The following is a 26,187-nucleotide window of genomic DNA, read 5'->3' as shown; positions in this document are numbered from 1 at the left end:
CACCTCAGCTCCCCCATGTGTCCCTTCAAATGCCTCGGTGGTACACGCGGGACGTTAGTGCCACTTTGTTGGCGTTTTCCCCGTTCATGAGTTACTACGTCTACCTTCAACCAGCTCGCCTGCAGTCTCGCTTTAGGTGAAGTGAGTTCGTCGACCCCAATTGAAGCTTAGTGTGTTCTTCATTCAGCAAGAGACACCAAAAGATGCCGTCTGGCACCACGCGCACTAAGGACAAAGTGCACGCGCTTCAAGTGATACTAAATTAGCCAGCCTGACAGGAATATAAGACACGCTCTCTTACTTCACTTCTTGCTCGCTACTTGTGTCACCTATTGGGCCATATGCTGACAGCCGCTGTAACCGCGTTCCAGGAGCACGGTGTCCCTGCCGGCGATGGCGCTGGTGCTGCTGATGCAAGTGATGACGGTCCAGTGGGCGGACACCATCCTGCTGACCGACCTGGAACTTCTCAGGCAGGCCGTGCTCGAAGCGCAGACCGTCCTCAACTACAGGCTCAGCCACGCGCCACTCTACGGTGAGCAGTCCCCAGATCCCGAAGAAGAACCTCTTACGGTGATACCCGTTATTGGCGAGGTTATCGCAGCGGATACAGGAGTGTGTTTGTGTCTCGATCGTGGACCACTAAATTCAGTGGGGAATCAAGGTGTCGAGTGACGTCATAACACGTGATGTCACAACTTCCCCTCTAAATTTAGCGGGAAAACGTGTTCAATCAATTTAGACTGAATTTAGTGTGACTTGACGTCACGCTGTCACAGAACCACGTCTTGTAACGTCAAAATGTGACTTGCAGTCATGGTATCATGTGACGTCCCAGTGCCATATGATGTCATGGTGTCATGTGACACCATGAGGGAGCTCACGTGACAGTGACACACCAAACCCGACCGCTTAATCAAGTGCACTTAAGTCCACCAAATATAAATATAGCAGTGTAACTGCGTGCAGCAGAGTGTGTCAGATGTGACGTCGTGCTACTCAAAGGTGTAAAATCTGCGTTATAAGAATTTTTTTTTCCCATAGGAAAGCGGCGGCTATTAAAAAGATACGCCCGTTTTCAGTGTAAACAGCATAACAGTTCGTATATCATAAATAAAGTAACAACGTTGCGATTTCGACACAAAGCAGAAGAGGTCGTTCGCCGCCACTGCCGTGCGTGTACAGCGGGTGTGCAGCATGCAGTGGTGGCGATGAACGGCCCTCTTTCATTGGCGCGCCTAGCGGCAAAACGCTGCACTTGCGACGACGGAGGCGGCTCATTGTAGTACAACTCTTTTGCCAGGCACTGAAAGTATGTAGGAGGCGCTGCCTGGCAGGAGGAGGACGGCAAGCCGACTCTTTTGGGATGCTTAACCTCCAGCATGCAATCGTTGTCTTTCGCCGTGCATTGGTAGTGCTTTGCACATTCGAGGATCACGAGACGCCCAAGCGTTATTAGGGAGTTTTAGAATAGGCAGCGCCTACGCTTTGGGTAACCCAATCATCGGAATTAAAAACAGCGCGGAAAGACGAGGACCCAATCAGCTTGGGACATCGCACTGCGAGTGTGCAGAGCTTTTATCGAGAGTTTTAGAAACTGTCTATTGAAGGCAGGAATCTTGCGGTGGGAACAGGAAAACCTATAAGGACCTCCCCGAAGTCTTCATTCCGTCAATCACTGAAAACTACGGAAGGCCATTAGCGAGCGGAGAGTTAGAAAAGTGGACACCATTTGACCTCTTGACATATCCTAATTTTCCGAGAGAGGTCAACACTATTCCCTTCAAATCCGAACAAACTAGGAAGACAAATGTGTACAAATTATGCGTCTGGACTCTAGTGTGTTCCTTAATTCCGTTGTTCGTTTCAAGGCTGTGCTTGGAAACATCCGATCCCAACTTAAGAAGTCACATTTCATAAATTGGACAAGACACGACTCTTTCCTCAAGCGATAAGTTTATGTCCTGCCCCAGTGATTTTTTTTTTTTTTTTATTTGGATGGTAGGTGCTCAGAACATAAAAAAGCGTTCACTAATAATCATTTTAAAGCTGCGGAGACGGGCTATTTTACGCTCTTGTGTGATCTTGGGAACTAGCGAAAAAATTGATAAAGCTCTCACGGTGGCTCCACGGCTGATGCAGGTGCAAACAGAGTTTGATGATCAGCACATACAGACGCGTGGCACCGGTCAATGACGCGAGCTTGAAATTCCGAACACCGTCTGGCAGTGTCCATTTCGCGGCCTTCACCCCCAATGTTGATGCTCTATCACTGCTCCAGGACCCGTAAAGCGCCTGTGCAGGTAATCGTTTTAGCGTCCCCCTTGAAACAAGATGCCGACGGAAAGCTTCTGTTTTCAATTATACAAACTTCGTGAGCTGCAATGAACCCTTCATGGCTGTTTGATCAATCGATGTTGCTAAAGGAACGGTCACAATCATTAGTTTCACTGCACTGTCTTTTTCTCTTCAACCCTCTCTCTTTCTACGAGTGCGAAGCGACCCGCTAAGGTTTTTCGCTACCCAACTTCATAATTCTGTCACGTATAGTTTAGCCTTATCTGTTCTGGAGTTTCATTTTTACATAGAAAAGCGTCATCATTCAAGATTGATGTCCAGTTTTGTAATTATCTGCAAACAGAATCGGGAGAAGGTTTGAAGACGCTCCCGGAGGTATAATCTTCTATACAACCTAAACCCCATTCCGAGAACGCAAAACCTGCCTATGAATGCATTATTGGAAACCAACTATTACGAAAACTCTGTGCACGACCGACGCCTAGAAAAATATCAGGCTTCAGTGCTGGTCAATATGAAGTCAAGGAACAGGCAGAAGGCGGACCGGGGCTGGATGAGTCCAACAGCGTGACGCCACTGCCACCATCCAATTGTAATTCTACGTTTTATTTACACCGTTGTCTCCATAACATTCAACACTGCGATTTCTGGCTATCAGCAGCCTGATACTGAAAAATATCTGGTGTTTCTCTTTTTTAAGAAAAAAGGAACGTGTCTTTCGGCCTGCGTAAATGAACCATGCATCGCACGAAGCCGGAGCTCCGGCAGAATGTGACACTAACGGTTGGGATATGACGCAAAAGTTTGAGAACATCTTATCACGTTCATATACCTTTCACCGATATTTAACTTTCATATACCTTTCACCGATATTTAACTTTCATATACCTTTCACCGATAAAACTATATTTTCTGACTCCCCGGCCTTTGCCCTTTCTGGTATGCTATTTAGTATCGTGAAATTCATAATAGTTATTGCGAAATCAGCAAATGAAAATGATGCAAAAAGCAACATTCAAATATACCCGCCCTTCTCAGTGCCGTGACGTCAGTGGAAGGCAGGCTTGTCAGTCGGGCGACCAGTCTAAAAAATAGAATACGCCAATCATTTGTTCCGTGCTGGAGCGCGGGGACTGGAGCGAGCTTCCAAAGCATTCATTTGACACCATGAAACTGCTTCGAATCAGTTGGGAACAAATTCTACAGTCCAAAGAGTGAACCCCTGCACTTCCACTGACGTCCCTTTTTCGTTGTTGCCAGTAGAGACTTCCGTTTGAAAAACACGATGAGGACCAAAGTTGTAAATTCAATACTTCGTGAAACAAAAAAATTATTTTGACCTAATATTTAGGATAATATTTTGGCAATGTTGTTTGGCGAGTTTAGCAAAATTTCAAGCAAATCGGGGACCATGAAGAAATCGGCGGAGTACCCCCACGCGATCGAGCCCCTGTGTTTGGAAGCCTGAACAACTTAGTTGATGAGGCAGAGGTAGCCATACGTATCGTCACTCGAATTATACGTTACTGGAATAGCGGATTTCTATTCAATAAGGGTAATAAAAAGGTTCCATTATAACCGTAGTGGATTGCTTTAAATGACAAAGGTAGTTTATTTCTTGAGTGCTGAAAAACTCTTTTTTCCCTCCGTCTTGCAGACGGCTCGGCCAACGGAGCCCCTTCGACCTGTCCGGGGTCGTCTCTGAGGCACCAAGCCAGCCGTGCTTCGACCATCAAGTCCCGACGCATGGCTCAGGCAGCCAAACTCTTTGAAGAGACAACCAAGGCCCTGGTGACGAGGTGACCCTTACTAGACGCTTCTCTCTCTCAGCTAAAGCTGATGGAATAATCTAAAGCTGGAGGATCAAGATTGGATCATGGGCATAACATCGGGTGTCTTTGTTGGGACTGTCTCAGATGGAGGATCGGTTGCTTTCCTTGCTGCCGCGTTTTCAGGTTCGTTCATCACCCTGGCAAAAACAAGCATCAGTCTGCTGGACGCCACATTAATATGCTCTGTTCAGCCCTAAACTGAAAGTGCGTTGCAAGTTGCGTGCTCGTTGTAGTCATGCGTCCATCCTTCGCAACGTCATCCCGCATTCGCCCATACAGACTCGCAGAAAGCAGAGTCAGGTGATGAAAGGGAAGCCATTGATTGGTCCAAGCTCCCACCACGCTATCAGCTTAGCGGTATGTGTTGTACAGGTACCGTCGGTTTGCAAACTCCCATAGACAGAAAATTGAGTCACCCCTCCCCTTGGTGTTGGTCCCCAGTTGACTCAAACAGTTAAAACGAACTTCATGGTTGGATAGTCTTGGAAGGTCCTCCCCCTCTCCCACAGACGCACACATACGCATCACAGGCCTATATGCCCAATGAAGTTTACCCCAATAAAATGTTCAGTTCTACTAGTTGGTTCATGACTGGATAAAAGCGCCGAAGGACAGAGACAAAGTGAAAGAGGTAACGACAACGCGGAGCGTATTTGCAACTGAAAGTTTAGTAGAAGCACAGTGATTTAACTACTTTAATAAAACCACGTCACTTTCAGCCACCCCACTCTCTCTCCCTATCTCTATTTCTAAAAATAACATTCGCTTATCTAACAATGCCACAGACGGCTCACTGATACACTTTTCGGCGCCCCCATGTTTTGATGACGAACGCTTCGTGAATTTCCCTAGTTACTTTACCCCAATGTTCACACATTCCCCATTGTTTTCAAAATCTGGGGAGGTTACTCACCAACACACATGAGCTGCTTATGAGTACTAAAGCAAGAGGAAGATACTTAGCGGAAATATTACACCGTAGAATGTAACTACTCGACCGCGACAACTATCATAAAATGATCGGCTGGTATCACCGGACATACACGGCTACCGTCGTAAAATGAGGATTCATTCTGCATTGAATTTAACATCGAAAGCAGCATTAAAGTGCATGTTTGGATACCCAAAAGTTCAGTAAACACCAGTAGACGCCAGCTCACTTGCGCCGTTGCGTAAGTTCGGTATATACCAACTTACTTGCACCCTTGCGTTCCACCCGAATACCTTTCATCATCCAAAGCGGCTTACATACCAAAATAAACGAAAATAAAAACAACATACACAAAAGAACAAGTTCGGTAGTTTTAACGCTGCACAAACCAGAGTCAAGAACAATCATAACGCGACCATAACTATGCCTCCAAAAAATTTGTCTTTTTTTAAGTATCACCCTTAGAAAAAAAAAATCTTTCACTTCCTCATGCTTTTTATGGTTGTGCGAAAAGTACAGGAAACTACCTCGACGCAGATTATTTCAAAAGATTAATACGCGTTGGCAGTTTGAGATTAACAATCTTGTAAAATACATCGCGCGATGCTTTCATTTCCTCGTTGCCTACCGCTCAAACCAGGATTCACGTCACGATCCTATAAACAGACGACAGGAGTAAATTGCGACCCTTGTTAACTCCGCAGTAATTCACTCTCGATAACGGGGACGAGGTAGCGTAACCCAATAATCGATTAAACGAGCATCTTCTCCGACTATTCCGGGAACACCACGATAATCACGAGCCGCCGCGGTTGCGCAGTAACTAGGAAGTATATCCCACCGGCGCTGATTGTACCGTCGGGCAAACCGAGTAATTACACTCTCACGACACAAAAAATAACCTTCAGGAGCCCGCGTGTGTCAACCCGTCGAAGCTGTACGATTCCCGCGTCTAACGTCAGCTAGAAGCAACGGGAAGGGAAGATTTATATCCTTTTGTCTGTACGCGACGATCCAATGCATACACAAGCGGGAGGAGGACACGACAGTTAGTGTTCTCTAGTCGTCATTTTTCTTCCCTCGATTGTCACGTCTTCACCATGTTACGCAAGTAAAGATAAAAAAGAAAAGAGAAGCTCGAGGAATTTGAGTTTTCTCAATGGAGGCGCCGCCTTGCGTAAGCGCGTCCCCTATCATCATGTCGGCTCCGTGACTCTCCGCAGTGGCGAAAGCGCGCGCCCGTATACTTCAGACACGATGATGACAGGCAATATCCGTAATCTGAGAGGGCCTAATTTTTAGGGTGGATCAATTTTTAAACGGGAGAAAGAGTCAGAAAGTCCGGCGGCTTACGGGCTTGCTCAAGATCCGCTTGAGGCTTAGCATACGAACAAACGTTTTTTTTTTCGAGTTCGAAGACATGCCACGGCAAGAGAACTTGCGTCGAAGTATCTCGTTCAGCAGACACAGGATCCGGTACTGCTCGCGTAACACTGTTGATTCTTCGCCTGACTATTGGGGTAACAGGCTATAATCAATCTAGGCTGTCAAAAAGCAGACGTGTTGCAGAAACCGTAGGCGTATATGAAGACTCCAAAACAGGAGACGCAATAGAATGAAAATCGCCGCACCGAATAAATGCCTGTTTACTAGAACCCCACTCAATCGCCTACACGCAGACGTTCGCCACAAGCACGTGCTTATGGCGAACGTCTGCGCGTAGTCTGATTATAGACTATAACGTCTGTTAGGTTAAGAAAAGCAGGACAAGCATTTCCCACAAAGCTTGCATCTTGCCGTGATTGGTTGTTTCCTCCACTCCAGGCGTTCGCTCCGCTAAAATGGAAAGAGGGGAGGGTTTCGATGGAGGTGCTTGTTCAGCCATTCTTAACATACAACAGATTATAAGGCAGGTACAATGAAATACAATGATGTTTGCGTTACCAGGCAGACAATCGGCAGACGACCGCGTAGGGAAGCGGAAAGTCCGCCAGTGTAAGGTTTGCACAAACTTTAATCTATCCACAATGGAAACGGAAGGGGAAATCCAGAGTCAGTTTCGCACATTGTCGCAGTCTGCTACTTTGTGTTGGGGGGGTGGGCGAGGAATCGAAAGAAAAGGGAAATAAAGATCGACGTCAGGCGACGTATCTATAAGTTCAAACCGCGAGCATAAATAAGCAGATAGCTGAAAATAAGACTATGTGATCAGACTATCTGGTTTACGACTGCAGATTTAGCGCGCGTTGAAATCACCTACTCCTCTAAAAACATTTAGGGACATCTCCTCAATGAAACGTATATTGTGAAAACACCGCATGGTCTCAATATCCCTCCCTAACGAGCATTATTTTTGCCACGGGGAAAAAAAGGTTTAACTATAGACGCTTTACGCACGCGCAAGATTACAGCCGCCATTGGTGACCTTCTCTTGTCTTGAGAGATACCGAGCCACTGAAAAGGTCGTTGACGAGCTTCCACAAAGGCCAACGCTGGGGAGATGGACTCAGTACAATCTAAAATGGTAATAGCCTGGCCTGTTATGGTAATAAGGAAGTGAAATAAATGTAATAAGAGGAAACAAAAACTGAAGGTCGGTTATGGCGGCGCCCATGCACTGCTGCTGCAGTGCATGGGCGCCGCCATGTTGACGTTGACGTAACCGAGTTAAAGCAAAATAAAGTCGATTTATTTGCCGATTGGAAGGCGCTAGGATTCAAGGGGCTCATGCCAATAGTTCCACTTTTCTCTTCGCTGTATCTGTTTGTTACTGTAGTTATGCAGAAACAATTTACTTTTTTGTCGCCCAACCATGGCTACCGCATAACTCGAAAGCGGTCTATACTCCTTTCCACGTGAAAATGACAGTTGACACGTACATCGCAGCACTAAATCAACAACAAAAACGGCGATGATGCAGTGCCGACTTGACCGTATAACTTAGCACTGATGCAGCACTGTATCGCCACTGTTTCCCCGCTACATGTATCAGTGACGTAACTTGAAGTCAGCGCTATTTCCAGCGCTGAGGAAGCGCTGTGGGAGCCAATGCTATGCGGAGCGCAACTTCGTCTGCTTCTTGCACAGGTGTTGCGATAATGTCAGAATGCCAAGCTCTCATTAATGCGAATGTATTAACTGTCCCATGGAGCGCAGCCGGCGGCGTCTGTAACCGCGGAAAACGGCACTTAAATTGGCTGCGACGCGTCATATCAGATGCTTTGTCACGGTAGCCGGCGCGGCGGCGCCTCGGAAATAAAACACAATGAAAAGCACAGTAATGCAGATGCCTCGTCGCGGAAGCCATCGTGAAGCCGGCAAGTTTCGCCGCGCATGCGCAGTGATGTCATCGCCGCAGCGCCGTGTACGATAGGAACACGTGGCGCGCTCCTGGTAGGAATGCGCTGCGCGTAGGAATGCTTTTGCATTCCTACACGTAAGTAGTTTAAAATGTCTCTGCCGAATTTTTTTCGCTAAACTATTGCGGTCAGTGCAGCTGAGTTCTTCGGCCAGAGGGACATACTATAGGAAGTTAATCGTCACGATAAGTCGAACAATCTACTAGAATTTGTTAATTAACTTTTTAATTAGTGATACTACATACATATATGGTTCAAATTAGGAACATCTCGAGCGTAATCGAAAACCACTAAATCAGTCATTTTTAGAAAGACTTCAAGCTCGTGGGAAGCGCACCTGGTCGTGCGCTTAAATTATCACTCGCCCAACAGGCGCAAGGCTGGCGGTGAAAAAACACGCATTTTAAGAGAGAATAACGGCGCGGGCGCTTCATCGCACCGGTAGCCTTGTTCCTGCTGCACGAGGGGTAACTTTAGCGCTCTACCGCGTTCTCCACGTGCTCCAAGTTCTTTTTTTTTTTTTTTTTTTTTTAATGATTGATTTAGTAGTGGTTTTCGGTCACGCTCAGCACGTTTCTTATTTAAACCATACGTTTGTTTTCTCCAATGAAAAAGTTAATTAACATAGTTTAGTTTGATTAGCCGACTAATCGCGAAAATTAGCCCCCCATATTACGTTCCCTTGGCCGTATAACTCACCCGGCGCAAACCGCATAAGTGACGCTTTCGCGGATTTTCTAAAACAAATTTGTAAAGCCTAACGAAAACACCCCGTACATTGCGGTAAAACAAAGTTTCGAAGAGCCTGTCTGCTAACGCCACGGCGTCTCTTGAGTTTGACGGTGCACGCGTAGCCAAAGCCCGCCGGAAGCCAACGAGCGGGTCTGGAGGCCGGGCGTTCGAAAGAAACGCCCTGCCGTTCTGACCTTTGTCGCTGACTAGGCGGGCAGCAACTGAAAGAGAGGAGGAGACGAGAGGAAACGTAAAAACACCGAGCGCTGGTTGGAACGATCAGTGGGTAGACCTAAAGCTAGCTGTCTCTGTTTCCGCTGCCATAACCTCCTATATCCTGACAAAGCCTGGCAGATCGCCACGAGAAACGGCCGCCGAAATGGAAAAGGTGGAGCGGAAGACAACGGAGAAGAGGAGAGCCACGTGACTGGCGCCCCGCTGCGGCGAGACGCCGAAACACACTTCTCCCGAACGAACAAGTGTGTTTCGGGTCCTCGCCGCTGCAAAAGCTGTGCAAAGGTGCCGATGTGGGTTAGTTGGTTCATACTGACGAAAAGGCAAACAGCGCACAGTAAACGGGTGCGAACCTATCTTCAGTAAGACTGGTATCATTGGCAAGGGGAGGGACAGAGTGAATAGAGAAATTTTAGAGGCGCATGCAATTATCAAAGCAGGCGCGAACTGCGTAAGCCAAACGTCACTGGGCCTGAGTAGCAAAGAGATTGTTTTTTTTTTTTTTTGACACGTGGTGAAAGTATCATGTCACATGGGCGGAGTTGCTGTTTTCTTTGTTTTTGTTTTCATGTGATTAAATTTCAGTTGAGAGTCAGCGCTTGTCCTGTTTACACTTCCTTTCGTCCCCGATTACTGTGCGCTGTTTGCCTTTTCGTCAAAAGCTGTGCGCTGACATCCAGATTCCCCGAGAAATGGCCCTTTGACGCTCGGTGCTACCTGATCCTCGCGCTCCAAATCTGCGACCGCAAGCACTCTATGGCTCCGTCGTCGAACTGACAGGCTTTGTGAGTATAGAGGAGGTTATGGCTCGGCGTTCTGACGTCCACGCTCGCGCTCTTTTCTCCTCCCCTCCCTCAATGTCTGTCCTCGTAGTTCACCGTATTAGAACAGCGCACAAGCAGAGAGGAAGAGAAGAGGACACGAGGGACAGAGCGCCGACTCCCAACCGATGTATTGCGAAAGAAGTTCATACGTGTCTATGAATATATTGAAAGAAGTTTTAGGCAAATCGGTGACAAGGAAAATTTGGCCGGAGTCCCCCTTTAATTCGCAGTCCCTCTGCTCGCACATCATAAAAAAAGACACTGTGTTCGCTCCATATATGATGACACAACAGTGTGTGAGCATGTTCGGAGTGTGTTTGGTTTGTGCATGTGTATGCTAAGAACTTGTTTGCAGGCGGTTTTTGTTTCTGCTAATGTGACAAGATCAGGAAGAAACGCCTGTTAGTCAGTGTCTGGAGACTGTCTTTTGAAGGATGTATTAGCGGCGCGAACACGTCTTTAGGGGAGTGCATATTTTTCGAGTGCGTACAGCCTCGAGACGCGTTGTCAACCCTGCCGTTCTTTGACCGACGTATCTCCTTTCCCACGTAGGCTCCCGGGCGGCCTGGAAGCGGCGCAGTCCCTGCAGTCCCTGGCCGACCAAGATCTGTCTTTGGAACAGGCGAGCCAGGAATGCAACCTGGACTCACGAATCGTGCCCTGCGACCCGGACTCGGCCTTCCGACGCTCCGAGGGTTCCTGCAACAACCTGGCCAATCCGCGCTGGGGCATGGCCGGCAGCTGCATGTCCAGACTTCTGGAGCCTGCCTACCAAGACGGTGAGCGAAGATAGAAATCCTGAATTCTGTAACGTAATATGTGAAAAGAAACTGACAGAGCAGTGACGTCATCAGCGTCGTGTGACCAAGTTACGATGACGTCATTGCCGTCATGTGACAACTTCCCGTGACGCTGATGACTCCTGGAGGTCCAGCAGCTCCTACCTAACAGGACGGCGAGGAAGAGATTTTGAAGCCATTTCTTTTTAACGTGTCGAATATATAAGAAACCGACGGAAAAAGAGACATTAAAATTACGTCATCAGCGTCGAGTAACGTGTTCTCGCGTCGCTGAAAGCTCCCGGAGGTTCCTGGAGCCTGCCTACGAAGACGGCAGGGGAAGGTATGGAGTCGCCCTCTTCAATAAAACAGATAATAGTAATAATAATAGTTTATTTACCATATACATGTATGTATGGCGGGAGCTGGGGAAAAAAGCTTGCAAGGAGCTTGAGTGGTCCCCAGCCCCTCGCAGGACCACAGCGGTGTCAAAAATTATACAAAGCAAAGATTAAGCAAAGCAAAGAAAGGAAGAGAGAAACAGAAAAGCGACATCAAAGTGACGTCATCTGAGCGTCACGTAGTCACTCGACATTAAGGAGTTTTCGTAGATCCTTTCCGCTGTCCCGCAACGTTCCCCGCAACCCGCTACGAGGTCCGTGACTCTGCAGACAAGACTAGCGCCGCGCATGAGTAGTGGAGTCTTCGTTCCGGAGAGCGTAACGGAGGTGGGAAAATGCTCTACGAAAACTCCCTTTTGCCATGGTGGCTACGTTACCACCGTCCCATAAGTTTAGTGGACGGTGGTCACGCCGGACCGCTCAATTCAGCTGATTTGATTTACTAGGTACATCTATAACTTTGGTGGCCAATGCAACAGTGTCAGCTTAAACGATCATATGACCATAGCGAGAACCACTGGCGTTCTCGTCGGACGTCACGGTTTGAGTCTCGGTACATAAACGACACTGAAACCTTTCCACCCAGAAACGCGTTCTATGTGTGCATATTTCGTCGGGTATGACTAAAGTACTGCCACAAATATTTTATTCGAATCTGTGAAAATCAAAGTAGATGCTGGCCACGGGCCTAAGTTGAGCTAGTTGGGTCTTTCTTACGATGGGCCAGCTAAGCAAAGATACCACGCAGAAAAAACACTATACACACTGCTGGATCATTAACTGTTTAATGCTCCTCTTTTTATTTTTCTCTTTGCAAGTGATCGATAATTTCTTTTTCTTTTTATCGTGTAATTCATAATTTTTTTTTATTATTTTTCTTTAGGTCGTTTTTTGATTTTTGCTTTTCCGGTTCTTAGGCGGTTGCGCATTCTTTTTTAGGGGTAAGGCTGGCGCATTCTTTATTTTATCCTTGCCCGGACACCGTGGCTCCCCACAGGAACACTTCCTCCTTGTGGTAGAGTGCAACTGAAGAAGCACTAACACAGTTCTTCCCGTTGTCCTTGATGGCTAGGGCCTCTAGCAATTCACGCGCGAGTCGGTTTCTGTTTTTTCCAACAATGCCAAATTCGTGTAGTTTTGCTTCACATTCGCATGTACGGCAGTGAGCTACTAAGTGTCCTGCTGCTGTTAAGGCTCGTAAAGATGCGGCATGCTCTCTTGTTCTATAGTTTATACAGCGTCCCTTTTGGCCTATATAGCATCTCCCACATGTCATGGGAATCTTATAGATGACCTCTCTTTGACATTGGGCATACTTGGTCTCGTGTGCCACGCCACGTTGTTTTGCGTGCGTGCGTGCGTGCGTGCGTGCGTGCGTGCGTGCGTGCGTGCGTGCGTGCGTGCGTGCGTGCGTGCGTGCGTGCGTGCGTGCGTGCGTGCGTGCGTGCGTGTGTATGTGTGTGTGTGTGTGTGTGTGTGTGTGTGTGTGTGTGTGTGTGTGTGTGTGTGTGTGTGTGTGTGTGTGTGTGTGTGTGTGTGTGTGTGTGTGTGTGTGTGTGTGTGTTGCCTTGTTGATTTTCCCACACATGGAAGAAGCCTTGTTCGGCGCGGGACACACGACGTGTACCCCTTGCCGGCTTGCTATCTTCTTTAGCTTGTGGGTGCCCTGCAAGTGTATTCTTAGCATGGAAATACCTCCTGACAACAAAAGTCAAGGCAACCCCCAGAAGGCCACCGCTTCAGGTCATCGGGGAAGTCAACCTTTCAACACAAGCCAGAAAGGTACTCGAGCAAGGTCCGAAATTTGCAAGTCCTGTGCAAACCAAGTTGAGAGAAGTTTTGACATACAAATGTCTAGTCTACTTGAAGCTGGCTATCCGAACACGCTTCTGACATCAGTATGCGAAAAGATCTGCAAGTATTTGAAGCGCGGTCCGGCAAACGTACAACAAACAAAAAAGAAACCTGGAAGCCCCACAGTGGTGGTACCATATCTTCATGGCATTACCCACAAGCTAAAGAAGATAGCAAGCCGGCAAAGTGTACACGCCGTGTGTTCCGCGCCGAACAAGCTTCTTCCATGTGTCCCCTTTGTTTTCTATATTTCTATTGCTTGTACCCTCTGTCTCTGTCCCCTTTGTTTTCTATATTTCTATTGCTTGCTCCTAGCCACTTCTCGTAACGCACTCTCGTAACGGAAAGCGTCACACCAGTGCTGCGTCACCGTTCGGATGAAGGCCGCGTCCTCAATAAGTGAACAAGAGCCTCAGCTGAACGCTGATGCACTCTTCGCCTCCAATTTGTACCCCGCGCGCTCCTCGGCTGGGTGACGTAGAAAAGGAAGCAGCAAAACTCGAACGCATGCTTAAATATCCGTTACTTTTTCGTGGCGAAGGCTTTTGGTGCCTGGAACGAACCACACAAGGAAACAAGGGCCACAGAAACTCTCGTTTCTTTCCTAACAAAGACAGACTCGAATTTCCGCTTGTAGATTTTGAAACCTCGTTGTTCGTGAACAGTGTCATGTTTGCAGCGTTCGAATGTTGTCACCCTTACGCCTTTTACTTGTTAAGCTTTAATCCAACCCGCTTTTTTTGTCGGACGCAGGCATCAGCAGCCCCCGAGTGTCCCGCAGCGGCAAAGAACTGCCCAATGCCCGTCTGGTGTCGTCCACGGTGCATCCGGACCGCACGGTGCCCAGCCCCAGGTTCTCGCACATGCTCATGCAGTTCGGACAGTTCATGGACCATGACGTGGCCCTGGCTCCCCTCGAGGCCCATCCCGGAGAGATCAGGAACCTCGGAAGTGAGTGCAGTTCTTAAATAAACCATTGACCTTCGGCATCCTTGGATATGTTCATGTTTCGAATGTAATTTCTAAATGCATCATGGAGCCCCTTTTTATCGAACTTGGTTATGACGTGTGAACAGTACACCTTTGACACCTTTACATCCATAAGGGCGCCTTAAGTGTCTATAAGCTGCACCGTAAAGGCCCGTTCACACTCTTGCGACCGAGTAAAGGCACGTCCACACTCTTGCAACCGAGTACGACCGAGAGAGACCAGACCGGTTTTTAAGCCTCTTGCGACCTCTTAGGACCAGCTCCGCTGCACCGCATCTGGTCCTAAGAAGTCGCAAGAGGCTTAAAAACCTGTCTGGTCTCTCCCGGTCGTACTCGGTCGCAAGAGTGTGAACGGCGCTTAAGACCGAGAGAGACCAGACCGATTTTTAAGCCTCTTGCGATCTCTTAGGACCAGCTCCGCTGCAGCGCATCCGATCCTAAGAAGTCGCAAAAGGCTTAAAAACCGGTCTGGTCTCTCTCGGTCTTACTCGGTCGCAAGAGTGTGGACGGCACTTTACACCATATAAAAGGGCATTTTTTTGCGCTTTAACTGTCTTACAAAGCCTTCGGTACTCTTGGATATGTTTGCGTGTCAAGTATTTCTTCTAAATGAATCAGGGAAACCCATCAAATTTATTCCAATTTTTTTTTACAATATATTGTAGACTGTTGATGCCTTTCCACATATAAGGACATTTTAGGTCCGTTACACCCCACAAAAAGTCCATTTTGCACGCGGAAACTATCTTCCAAAGCCTTCGGCATCCTTGGATATGTCTGTGTCTCACGTTTGCTTTCTGAATTCATCATGGAAACCCTCAATATCGGATTTGTCCCAGATGTTTCGCGTGATGCACGTTAGAAACCCCAGGCTAGAGGTTGTTTTGCACTGGCTAAATTTCTTATCTACAGCTGGGAGACTCGTCGCCCGTTGAGGCTACCAAGTTCTAGGCTGGATAAACATACACAGAACCCAATTTTTTTCCAGATGTTTCCACATTGCACTCTTATCATGTTCATTACCAACACGGAGTTTTAAGTGGCTATAACTTACGCCGTTACACCCTACGAAAGCAGAGTTTTTATGCGCATATATCGTGTGAAACGGAATTCCTATGATAAAAACATCAGTACAGAAAATTATTATTTGACGCAATCGCTAAAGCAACGTCCAAAAGCGGTCCTATGTGGGTATTTCACAAATTCTTGCGCTTTAGCCAGCATTATAAGAACCACTCTCAGTACCCAAGCGCCCCCCCCCCCCCCCCTCCCTCCTCGTGCATACTTAAATATTTTAAGAGCAGTTTCTATTGCGGAAACACGTCATTTCGGAAATTAGAGGATCGAAAGGACGTCTTAAATTTTTAAATATTGTTGTCTTTAAAGGTGTGAGTTAGTTTACTGTCACATTGTAGCATGGGCCATAACCCCAGAGACGTTAATGTGCATCGGGTGGTATCGCATAGAATGCACGCCGGTATGTATTTTAATTTTTCAAGTTTGCACAGGAGAACACGAACTAAAGTGATGACAAAATATGTCATGTGATCTTCCGCTTCACGCGCTTTCTCACTTTGTTAGCAAACACGGTCGCCAATTTGTTGAGTTCCTTGCATATTTGTGCCTGCATTTCTGTGTAGGTGAAACGCCCTGCCGCATAGTTCGTATCGCCCTTGCCGTGGTCACATCCTCAATATTATTCTGGTTTATAACTAACCTATATATATATATATATATATATATATATAGGCATACGGAATGCTGCATAGGCATACTCCGAAAAAAAATTTTATACGTGAAAACGTTTGATTTTCAGTAAATATAGTATGCAACTACAAATGCACTATTCTACTGGCGATTTCTGCACTATCGACACCACTCTTTTTCTGATCAGATGTGCGCAAAGAAAATTATCTCCCAGGTTCCTCGCAGCCCTTTCGTAGTCCTTGCACGACAGTAGCGAGCAGATGGTCAAGTAGAAAAATTAGTTAAGAAGCGAACGCCTAGTACGTTAGTCACTACTTTATTCCCTTTCACTATTGACGGCTTGTTTGTACGCCCGCAGACCCCAACAACCCAATCGACTGCTGCACGCCCGAACGGTGGGTGCTGCCGGAGTGCTACTCCATTGCGGTGCCCGAGGGGGATGAGTTCTTCGCGGCTCTGGGACAAACCTGTCTCAACATGCCACGATCGGCACCCTGCTCCTGCAAGTTGGGTGAGTAAATTCAGATCGTCGATGATGACACCTAAGACAGCGTCGTTTTCTATCTAAACGGACAAAGAATAACCACACCCTACAGAAAGGTAGCAATTTCGGATGAGTCCCTTATGCATTCGACATAGTTACCCAACTGAAGGAGTTTCACTGCGTCCTTACAATGCAGTATTAATGATTCGTATTATTGTCGTCCGTGCATTTAAGGTAGCGGATCCACTTGGCTGGAAATTAATTAAACTCGCTAATCGTCTTTGCGTGATCGCCTGTCACTGACAAGGCCAAGATTGTGACATGTGGCAATCAACGATGTTCTGTACGCCGCCACGGGCGCAAATTTACTTCTTGATTGGGGGAGGAGGACGAGGATCTTTGACGGGCTCTTTCGTACGTTTTATTTTTTTCCACGGTTAAATTTCTTTTCAGGGTGGGGTTTGTCACGCGGTTCTGAAGCGTTCGACATGATAAAAAAGCATCGATTTAGGGGTTGTCAGTGGCCCTTTAACTATAGCGCCTTTATTAAACTCCAGTCCAATGTCCCGTATGTGCACACTGATGAACGACTGAAGCCCGTGACGCTTGTCTGTGTCGCGCGCTGCAGGCTACCGGGAGCAACAGGACGCTCTGACCTCGTACCTGGACCTGTCCCAGGTCTACGGCAGCAGTACCGAGGACACCCTAAGGCTCAGACTCGGCCAGGGAGGTGAGACTGCCTCAGGGCCACAACCGCCGACCCGCGTTCGCTCAACACTCTGTAAAAACGTTCCCACACGCTTTCGTGAGAAGAAGCACATACCGAATGCTTCAGCGAAGACTTCCCAAATGTTCTACCAGTGCGAAGAAGCAAGTCGTCTGCTTCTTGCGCAGATGTTGTGGTGACATCGGTACGACGCCGAGCTCTGATTGGCTCTGATTGAAGGATAGTGGGTAGACCTCAAAGCAAGCTGCCTTCAGATGTACCCACTATTCTTCATTCAGGACCAATCAGAGCTGGAAGTTCTGACGTCACCCCTGCAGAAGAAGCAGACGAACTCGCGCTCCGCATAAGGAGGCCGAGGAAAATATATTCTTCCGGAAACTAGCCTAAAAGAAATCAGGAATGGCAAAAAAAGACTAATGCGCAAAATAATTAACTATACTTCGTTTTTGTTTCACTCCAGACGCAGCCGACGCTATGAGCTAATGGGACCAATCAAGGAGCGTCAAAAGCGCAAGTCACTGGGCCTTTTCAGTTTATGATTGGCTTAGCGATGATACAGCACGTGCTATTACACCGTGAAGGTGCGCTTTTGAGACTGTCTGATTAGTCCCATCAGCTTATAGCGTCGGCTGCGTCTGGACTTGAGGCGAAGCGAAGTATAACTAACCTTTACTTAGTAGCTCTTTGACCAGTGAATACAAAAATATGACTTCAATTAGTATACTTTGCTGAGCGTCATCGAAAACCCCCAAAATCAGAGAATTTTAAGAAGGCTTGTAGCACGCGTCAAGCTTGGGGGTGTGCTAAAGTTTCCACTCTCGCAACAGAAACAAAGCTGGCGACTTGAAAACGGAATAATAAGAATACTAGTCTTGTGCGAATAGTGGATTTTGAGTTCGAAGCAAATTCGAAGCGAATAGTGGTTTGGGCCGAATATTTTCGATTCGAATATCTAATAGTTTTTCCACGCCTTTAACTACCACTAAGGTAGCAATTTGGGACAGTTAATTGGTTCATGATCACCTAAAAAGCGCCAAAAAATACAAGGACGAGGAAGTAGAAAGAGCACTCTTGTCTGTCTACTTCCTTGTCCTTGTGTTTTTTGTTTTTTTTTTGCGCTTTTTTTAGGTACTTTCACTACCATTGCAGAATGCTTAGACGGAAACCCAGCTAAACCTGTGAAGGTTGGTCACCTTGTTCATTTATAAGCTAAGTTGAATCTATCCATATTTATGAACTGTGAACTTAGAAAATCTAGTGTCTTGGAATGGCAAGTAAGTGACGGATTTGACATAACATGAATTTTATAAAGATGGCCAACTATTCCCAATTGATTGAATTTACAAATCTTGCTCTATAAAATATTCTTTCTTTAATCTCGAGCTAAAAAAAACGAATGAATCGCGCGTGATGAACGCAGGTTGTACGGGCATCTCTGCCTAGCATGGAGTGCTCTTGTATCACAGTAATTTTGAAACTTTTACTACACTGTAGATATACAAATTCACAAAGTTTCCATTTATTTTCAAATAAAGTCGGCACGGGTGCACCATCCCGTTTTGAATGCATGCTTTTCTTTTAGGCACGCAATTACGATATTCATACTTTTTCGAGTGTTTACCGCGGCGGGTTACCCCGTTGAGTGCGCTTCTTACCGAGCACCGATGTAATGCAGAGAAGCAACACCCGCGGAGCTCGCTTCCGCGGTATTGCTTCTCCGCAGCGCACCGTTGCTTGGTAAGAAGCGCACTCAACGGGGCTAACCTGCCGCAATCAACACTGAGAAACGCGAATAGTGCAGTTCTTCTCAAAGCGAATATCGAATAGTGTATTATTCGGAACTAATATTCGAAGTTTCGAATATTCGTACAACCCTAAAGAATACCATCTGTTGTTTTATGTTTGTTTGTGTGTGTGTGTGTGTGTGTGTGTGTGTGTGTGTGTGTGTGTGTGTGTGTGTGTGTGTGTGTGTGTGTGTGTGTGTGTGTGTGTGTGTGTGTGTGTTTGCGTGTGTGTGTTTTCGCATTGCCAGTTTTGTGCCTGCTGCACGAGTGGAAACTTAGGGCACCGCCATGCTTCACGCGTGCTCTGGAGGCGGGACAAATGGAGATCCTCCATCCTGCCGTTCTCTCCTCGATGATAAGGGCAGGGGGAGGTTTCAGCCGGCACAGCGGAAGGCATAAGCGGGTGCTGGAGGACAGGCGTTCGAAATACACGCCCTGCACGCTGTTTTCATGCACTCTTTTACTACAGACCTTTGCATCGCGTATCACACGAGCAAAAAACGCTGAGTCACTGAGCTGTGGACGCATGCGCAGTGTTCAATATACCGTACAGCGGAGCAACAGCGCATGCTCAGAAGACGTTCCACAGCCCAGCAGACAAAGATGGCAGAGCGCAAAGGCGATTTTTGCAAAGGTCTATAGTGTAGCATTTTTGTTTTGTTATTTTTTGTAAGCATGAAATGCTTTTTAACGCTACTCCCTAACCCCAAAATTTTGCCCGTCCGTCCGGTCATCTGCCGCTAAGTTTAGCGGGGAAAGTGGCGTCACGTGACCTATACACCTTGGGGAAATGGACGCCACGTAACCCATACGTCAACTCAGTTTCCCCGCTAATTTCGCGGGAAAATTCGCGTCTCGGGTCCAAAACATCACTTCAGTTTCCCCGCTACAGTTAGCGGAAAATCGGCGTCACGTGACCTATACAGAAATTCAGTTACCCCCTGAATTTAGCGGAAACATTCACGTCTCGTGACCCAGACACTAGTCCAGTTTCCCCGCTAAATTTAGCGGGAAGAAGAAGGTTAGCGTGACGGACCAATTCGCTCACATTTTCCCTATAATGTATTTCATGCATTACAAAACTTTAAAGGTAAAAATCGCTGCCATTTGTTTTCTGCACAGTTTAACGCGAGACACTGTCTAATACAAGAACTGTGCTTGGGCCTCGAAGAGGCCAAGCCCAGTTCTAGGGTCTTGAAAAACTCAGGTCACATACCCTACTGTGCTCAGCCTTCTCGCTTTACGTTCGTATCGGCTAACGCCGCGATATTATTAGGGAGTTTTCGTAGATGGCTTCCGTCGTTCCGCAACGCTCTCCACAACCCGCTACGATGCCAAAAAAGCCTGAGCGTCTCTTTTCCCGCACAACATTCGGAGAGCCAATCATTGCAACTTTGAGGCAGCTCATCGAACGCCGATACCGAAACATATGTTTAGGCCAAAAACGCAAACAAAAAACGCCAAAAAGCGTGACGTTTTGCATTGCTTAATGTCTCAACTCAGGCTGCGTTTTTGGTCTAAACATATGTTTCAGCATCGTCATTCGCTGAGCTGCCTTCATAAGTTGCGGCGATTGGCTCTCCGAGTGTTGTGCAGGAAAGTAGACACGCGGGTCTTTTTTTAGTGTGTATCGGCGCGCAGGCGCAGTAGAGGCTTCTTCGTTACGGAGGGCTTAGCGGAGGGGGAATTACGGTCTACGAAAACTCTCTAATTCTTGGAAGTGATAATTAGATGTTCGGGACTTGCCACGCCCCGAGTTTCTTAAACTGTCAACGACTGTACACGGAATTCAAGAACTAACGGTTTTAAGGCATTTTAGATTGCCCCCGAAAATCGGCTTCTCAAAGTATCGCGCTGCGATCCACTAAAGGTGCAACTGAGTGTTCAAAGTTTACAGTAAAACAGTAACAAACAAATCAAGAAATGAGTTTGCATCGTTCAAAATTAGAAAAAATAAAAACAAAAAGAAACCTGCTTTGGGCAATCTAGGACGCCACTTCGCAGACGATAAACACTCAGTGAAAAGTTCTGCCGACAGATTGCGTATGCAGGCAATCCCGCAAAAGAACCCGAATCGGCCGGCTCTCCTCGAAGCGGCGTAAAAATAATTGCGTTGTGTGTATGTATACCCAGCCTGGGGTTGGTCTGCCTCAACGGAAGTCTTATCTCCCAGCTGTAGATGAGCAATTTAGCCAGTGCAGCACAACCGCTAGCCCGGGGTCTTTAACGTGCACCACGCAGTAGTGATACATGACCGCACGACGGTACGATCCTCGGTGGCCGAGTGGGCTGGCCTGGCGCACACCAGCTCTGCGCACGTGGAGCGAAAGCTCGCACTGCAAAACCGAGTAATCCTGTGTTCAATCCCCACCCCTGCCCGATTCAGTGGAGCGAAAGCTCGCACTGCAGAACCGAGTAATCCTGGGTTTAATCCCCACCCCTGCCCGCACACTATAAAAAGGGGTGTCATACTGTACACCCATAGGGGGTGTAAGGCTTGTCACATATACTACACCCTTTGGGGGAATAGATATACACCCTAAATGTTGGAGTATGTGTACACCCGTTGGTGTGGTGCACATGTACACCTTTTTCTACAGAAATCTCACTCAAAGGAAACACAGGTGGACCCCATTCCATGGTGTACGGCTGCACCTCTTTCTACACCCAATGAAATGAAAGGGAACACAGATGCACCCTATTCGAAGGTGTACCATTGCCCGGTTCATAAACCCGCATCACCCAAAGGGAACACAGATGCACCCTATTCGAAGGTGTACCATTGCCCGGTTCATAAACCCGCATCACCCAAAGGGAACACAGATGCACCCCGCTCCAATTGTGTACCATTACTCCTCTTTCTACACCTACTGCTCTCAAAGGGAACACAGGAGCACCCCGTTCAATAGTGTACCGTTACACCTCTTTCTACACCCACTGAATTAAAAGAGAACACATATGCGCCCGATTCAAAGGTGCATGGCCACACCACTTTATGCACCCACCTTCATAACTAACTTCATAAACCTATTTCAGACATCAAGGAAACCCTTAAAAAATGTACGCGCCCCGGTGATGGCAAAAAAGTAGGTAAACGGACAAACGGGATTGTTTTCAAATCTGATAGAAGTTTATTAGACAGCCTATTCCGTAAGCAAGTACAAACTTGCAAACAATCCGTGATATGTGAAGAGGTGTTACACAAATGAGAACATTACTAAGCAAACAAGAACCGGGGGTCAGTTTAGGTAGTGTCTATCCTCCCAGCAGCCGGCAGAATTATTTCCACGAAATTCCACTGGCAGTCGCCATTCATTCATCGAACGACGTTTCATCGACAGCTCAGATTAGCTTTCCTATATTAGCTTCTTTTTCCTTTTTTTTTTTTTTTTTCTTTTCTTGTAATGAGTTGCCCCGGAATGTATCCGCGAAGTGACGTGTACGGGTGGGACAAATGGGTTAACATCTTTGTAATGAGCCGCCGCAGACTGTCGCCACAACGCGGCGTGAACGGGTGGGCTAGGTCGGTGAGACGCACCTCTGATACGCACGCGACAAAATGCAGCGTGCATCTCGCGTAACGAGTAACGATGAAACGTTAGTGTCGATGAAACGTGTCTACAACACGGGTATCAACGAAAACGCGATTTTATCTAAATCGGGCAGGGGTGGGGATTGAACCCAGGATTACTCGGTTCTGCAGTGCGAGCTTTCGCTCCACGTGTTCGGAGCTGGTGTGCGCCAGCCCACTCGGCCACCGATCCCATCTGTCGCCAGCATTTCTCAATGCGCATGCATTGTCTGCAAAGTGGCGGACTAGATTACCCAGAACAGGTTTCTGCTGTTGTGGTTGTTGTTGTTTTTCTTTTGAACGAGTTAAGTTAATTCCGTGATCTTTGTCACTAAACTTTCGCCACCTGCTTGCCCCTCGGTAGTAAATTGTAGCACGATACGTTGAGAAGCCGATTTTTGCGGGCTGCTTAAAGTGGCTTAAAAGCGTCAGTTTACATGTTGTAGTTATTCGCTTTATTTCGTGACCTGTCGACTTTACGTCCGCGCGCTTCGTTGGCAGGTCTTCTGCGCACCCAGACGCTGGACGGGGAGGAGTTGCTGCCGCGCAGTTTCTACCCAGACTCGGATCGATGTAGCAACCTGGAGAAAGGAGAAGTGTGCTTCCGAGCCGGTAGGTGGCTCTCCTTAAGAAGGTTCCATAAAGTCGAAATTATGCGCTCATGTGGTTTCTGACCTACAGATCTTAAGGGTACCTGTGCTTCAAAAGTTTTATTTAAAATAGCACAAATTATTAGCACGTGCAATTTGCTTCCCTCTAAAGAACACAATTGGAGATTTATATTCCTTTCCTCTTCTGCGCCAAAACCTGGTCTCTTTTTTGCCGCAGGATTTGGGAAGACTAAAGCGTTTGAACGGCTTTCGGTGGATTTGCTTTGATCACGAAATTGAGGAAAATGTACTCTGGGCTAGTGACATGCCTTAAAAGCGATTGTAACTATTTTGAGTAAGTCATGCGCTGCCGAGATCGCAGCAGCACCGCAGCTGAAGCTTGTGCTATGAGCACCCAGTCCATGTATACTCGATTTGGGGACGGGGCCCCAGCATACTGCACGAATGGCCCATGACGCCCACCCTTTCTGTGACATAATCTATTTGATAAAGTAAGCTCACTACTTAAGGCTACGACCGTGATGGCTGCATTCATTCATCCATCTACGGGCCGCCATGTCTTTCTAGTTTGCCTGACTGGCTCACCTGCCCTTGGGGCCAACCGAAACAGTCATAAGAGGATTCCGTGGTATTACGCCGGTGTTACTATAATATACTATACTGTTGACATTGGAAGGCACAGCAGGCACTAACCAGGAAGGGAAGTACGTGGACGTCAGTACATTGCTTACGCATAAACAATGCCGATTATACATGATTTAATCAGCAAGGTTGTACAAACAACCAGGGTCAAACTTAAATTGACCTTCTTGAGAAAAAGGCGTCTAACAAGGCATATCGATATTTCATAAGGTGTTATTAGATTGCAATTGCACGGTGGTGTTGAATTGCTTTCACTACAGCAGGTTTTGAAAATCATGCTCAAACAATCGAGCACAATTGCGGATGCCCTGCCCACAAGAGTACTTGCACAAACGACCAGCATATTCTAGAAAAAGAAGAATCATCTGATAAGTGAATAAGAGTGAACCATGGCTGCGATAGGTTCTGTGGTCCTCGGGTGACCCCACTGCTCGACCTGTCCTCGCAGGAGACGAGCGCGTCAACGAGCACCCAGCCTTGGCGTGCCTCCACACGGTGTGGTTGCGTCAGCACAACAAGGTTGCCAGAGAACTGGCGCGACTCAACAGTCTGTGGGACGACGAAAGGCTGTTCCAGGAAACCAGGTGGGTACTTCGATGGACAGCCGAGTACATATACAAGTTGAAAAGAGGTGTTGGAACTTTGAAGTACGTGGACACCCCTTGGCGTCCATTCTCATACGCATGCACAAAAAAGTTTTTTTTTTTTTTTTTTTGAATACCAATAATAAACAATCTGAGTTAATGTCCGATTGTGATTACCCCAGACAGTACTAACCAAGTTGTGAACCCTTCAGACGGTTCTTTCTTTCCCCAAATCAAGGTATCAAGGCAGTAAAGGGCAAAATAAAAGTAGGAAAAAAAACAGACGCCCGTGAGGTCTTTGTTTCTCGTAGTCCTGAGCTCCACTGTGGCGTCACACCATCTCTCCCAAATTTCCCAGATAATCAGCAAAATGTTTGGCTTAACTTTTGCTGGTTTGAGCTAGTTGTCGTCTGCTGTATATATATATATATATATATATATATATATATATATATATATATATATATATATATATATATATATATATATATATATATATATATAAAGTGGTGAAGGTTTACAAATGCTTCCGTTGATACAAGACAAAAGTAAGGTGACAGAGTGAACCAGAGTGAACATTGCTAATGAGGAGAACCCATAAAAAGTGGCGGACATCATTTGCGGAGGAAAAAAAAAAAGAAAGTTGGAACTGTGTTTAATCTACCTCTACGACCCTTTAGCTATAGTCCCTTTTACCTTACAAGAGACCGAAGCAGACGCTAGAAACCATCCGAGCCAATTCAGTGCTGTGGACGTATCACGTCACTATACATTCCCCAAGCATTACTGCGCCCTTCCCAAAGGTTACGTGAAACTCCCAAGGCATCGGATTGGCTCCGACGGCTCGTAGCGTCCGCTATACGATTCACCATAGACGACACCGAGTAAGTATACCCCGAGGAAAGTGCTAAGATCTTGTTCGCCTGCCCAGACGCATCGTGGGCGCCCAGTGGCAGCACATCGCGTACAGCGAGTGGATGCTCGTTGTGCTGGGACCCGACGCGATGGCCCGGTACCAGCTCACGCCCACGGGCAGAAGCCGCTACTCGCCCACCGTCGACGGCAGCCTCCTCAACGAGTTCGCCTCGGCGGCCTTCCGGCTCGGGCACACGCTCATCGACGGGGTCTTCAACAGGTAAACACCATGGAAACCGAAAGCCCCAAGAAGACGACGACACGGGAAGAAGACAACACAACGTGGATTGTGGGGTCTTCCTCGCGTGTCCTTGTCTCCTTTGTGCTTTCTTTTTCTCTATAAATGCGCCAATTACTAGTCCATTTGTTTGAAGTAAGCGGGATTTCTCTTAAAATGCGGTCAGAAGGAGGTGAAACGCATGCACGAACTTAATTAGCGTATCCCTGAATTAGGGGACAGTAAGACGCACACAAAAAGGCAATAATATCCGCGATGTCACGCTTTGGATGCTGCTTGGTTGGCGCCCGTCGGCTGACGCCCTTAACTGCCTTCACTAAAGAAATGCTTGACCTCTATTTCTAGAACGCTAGCTTGACTGGAGGCTTCCAATATTCCAAATATCCACAAACTCTTACGCTTCTTGCTCTCTTGTCAAAGACGCGTCCGAGTATTCGTTTATTTTTTTCTCGTTTGTTCCAAAATTTATCCGAAAAAGAGGCCCATCACCTCTTTCTGGAAAAAAAAAACACATTAACTCAGTTATCCGGGTGTACTTCGTTGGAGTACACCGCGTAGTCAAACGGAGTAGCTATCCCTCATAGTTTATAGTAAACCCTCGAACCTTAGCACGATTGGCGACCGTTCCGAAATACGCTTATTTATGCCTGTCTACAACGCAAGAGAGCAGCAAACATGATTGTTATTCAT

The 26,187-nt window shown here is 47.0% G+C and overlaps 1 protein-coding gene across 1 annotated transcript in view; it reads left to right on the top strand.

Moving 5' to 3' along the window:
- Positions 1-393: 393 nt before the first annotated feature.
- LOC120841491 (peroxidase) overlaps positions 394-26,187 on the top strand; it is a 32,930-nt gene continuing 7,136 nt past the window's right edge. Inside the window, exons 1-9 of the mRNA XM_040501653.2 lie at positions 394-535; positions 3,956-4,097; positions 10,763-10,989; positions 13,998-14,195; positions 16,300-16,452; positions 17,054-17,155; positions 23,009-23,119; positions 24,209-24,344; positions 25,276-25,479. Coding sequence (XP_040357587.1) covers positions 394-535; positions 3,956-4,097; positions 10,763-10,989; positions 13,998-14,195; positions 16,300-16,452; positions 17,054-17,155; positions 23,009-23,119; positions 24,209-24,344; positions 25,276-25,479 — 1,415 coding nt within the window. The remainder of the gene's footprint in view (positions 536-3,955; positions 4,098-10,762; positions 10,990-13,997; positions 14,196-16,299; positions 16,453-17,053; positions 17,156-23,008; positions 23,120-24,208; positions 24,345-25,275; positions 25,480-26,187) is intronic.

Source organism: Ixodes scapularis, unplaced genomic scaffold, assembly GCF_016920785.2.
Source record: "Ixodes scapularis isolate PalLabHiFi unplaced genomic scaffold, ASM1692078v2 PGA_scaffold8__174_contigs__length_109621045, whole genome shotgun sequence".
In the NCBI taxonomy this organism is placed as follows: Eukaryota; Metazoa; Arthropoda; class Arachnida; order Ixodida; family Ixodidae; genus Ixodes; species Ixodes scapularis.
The sequence above is the reverse complement of the archived record's forward strand: the minus strand, read 5'-3'. Positions and strand labels throughout refer to the sequence as shown.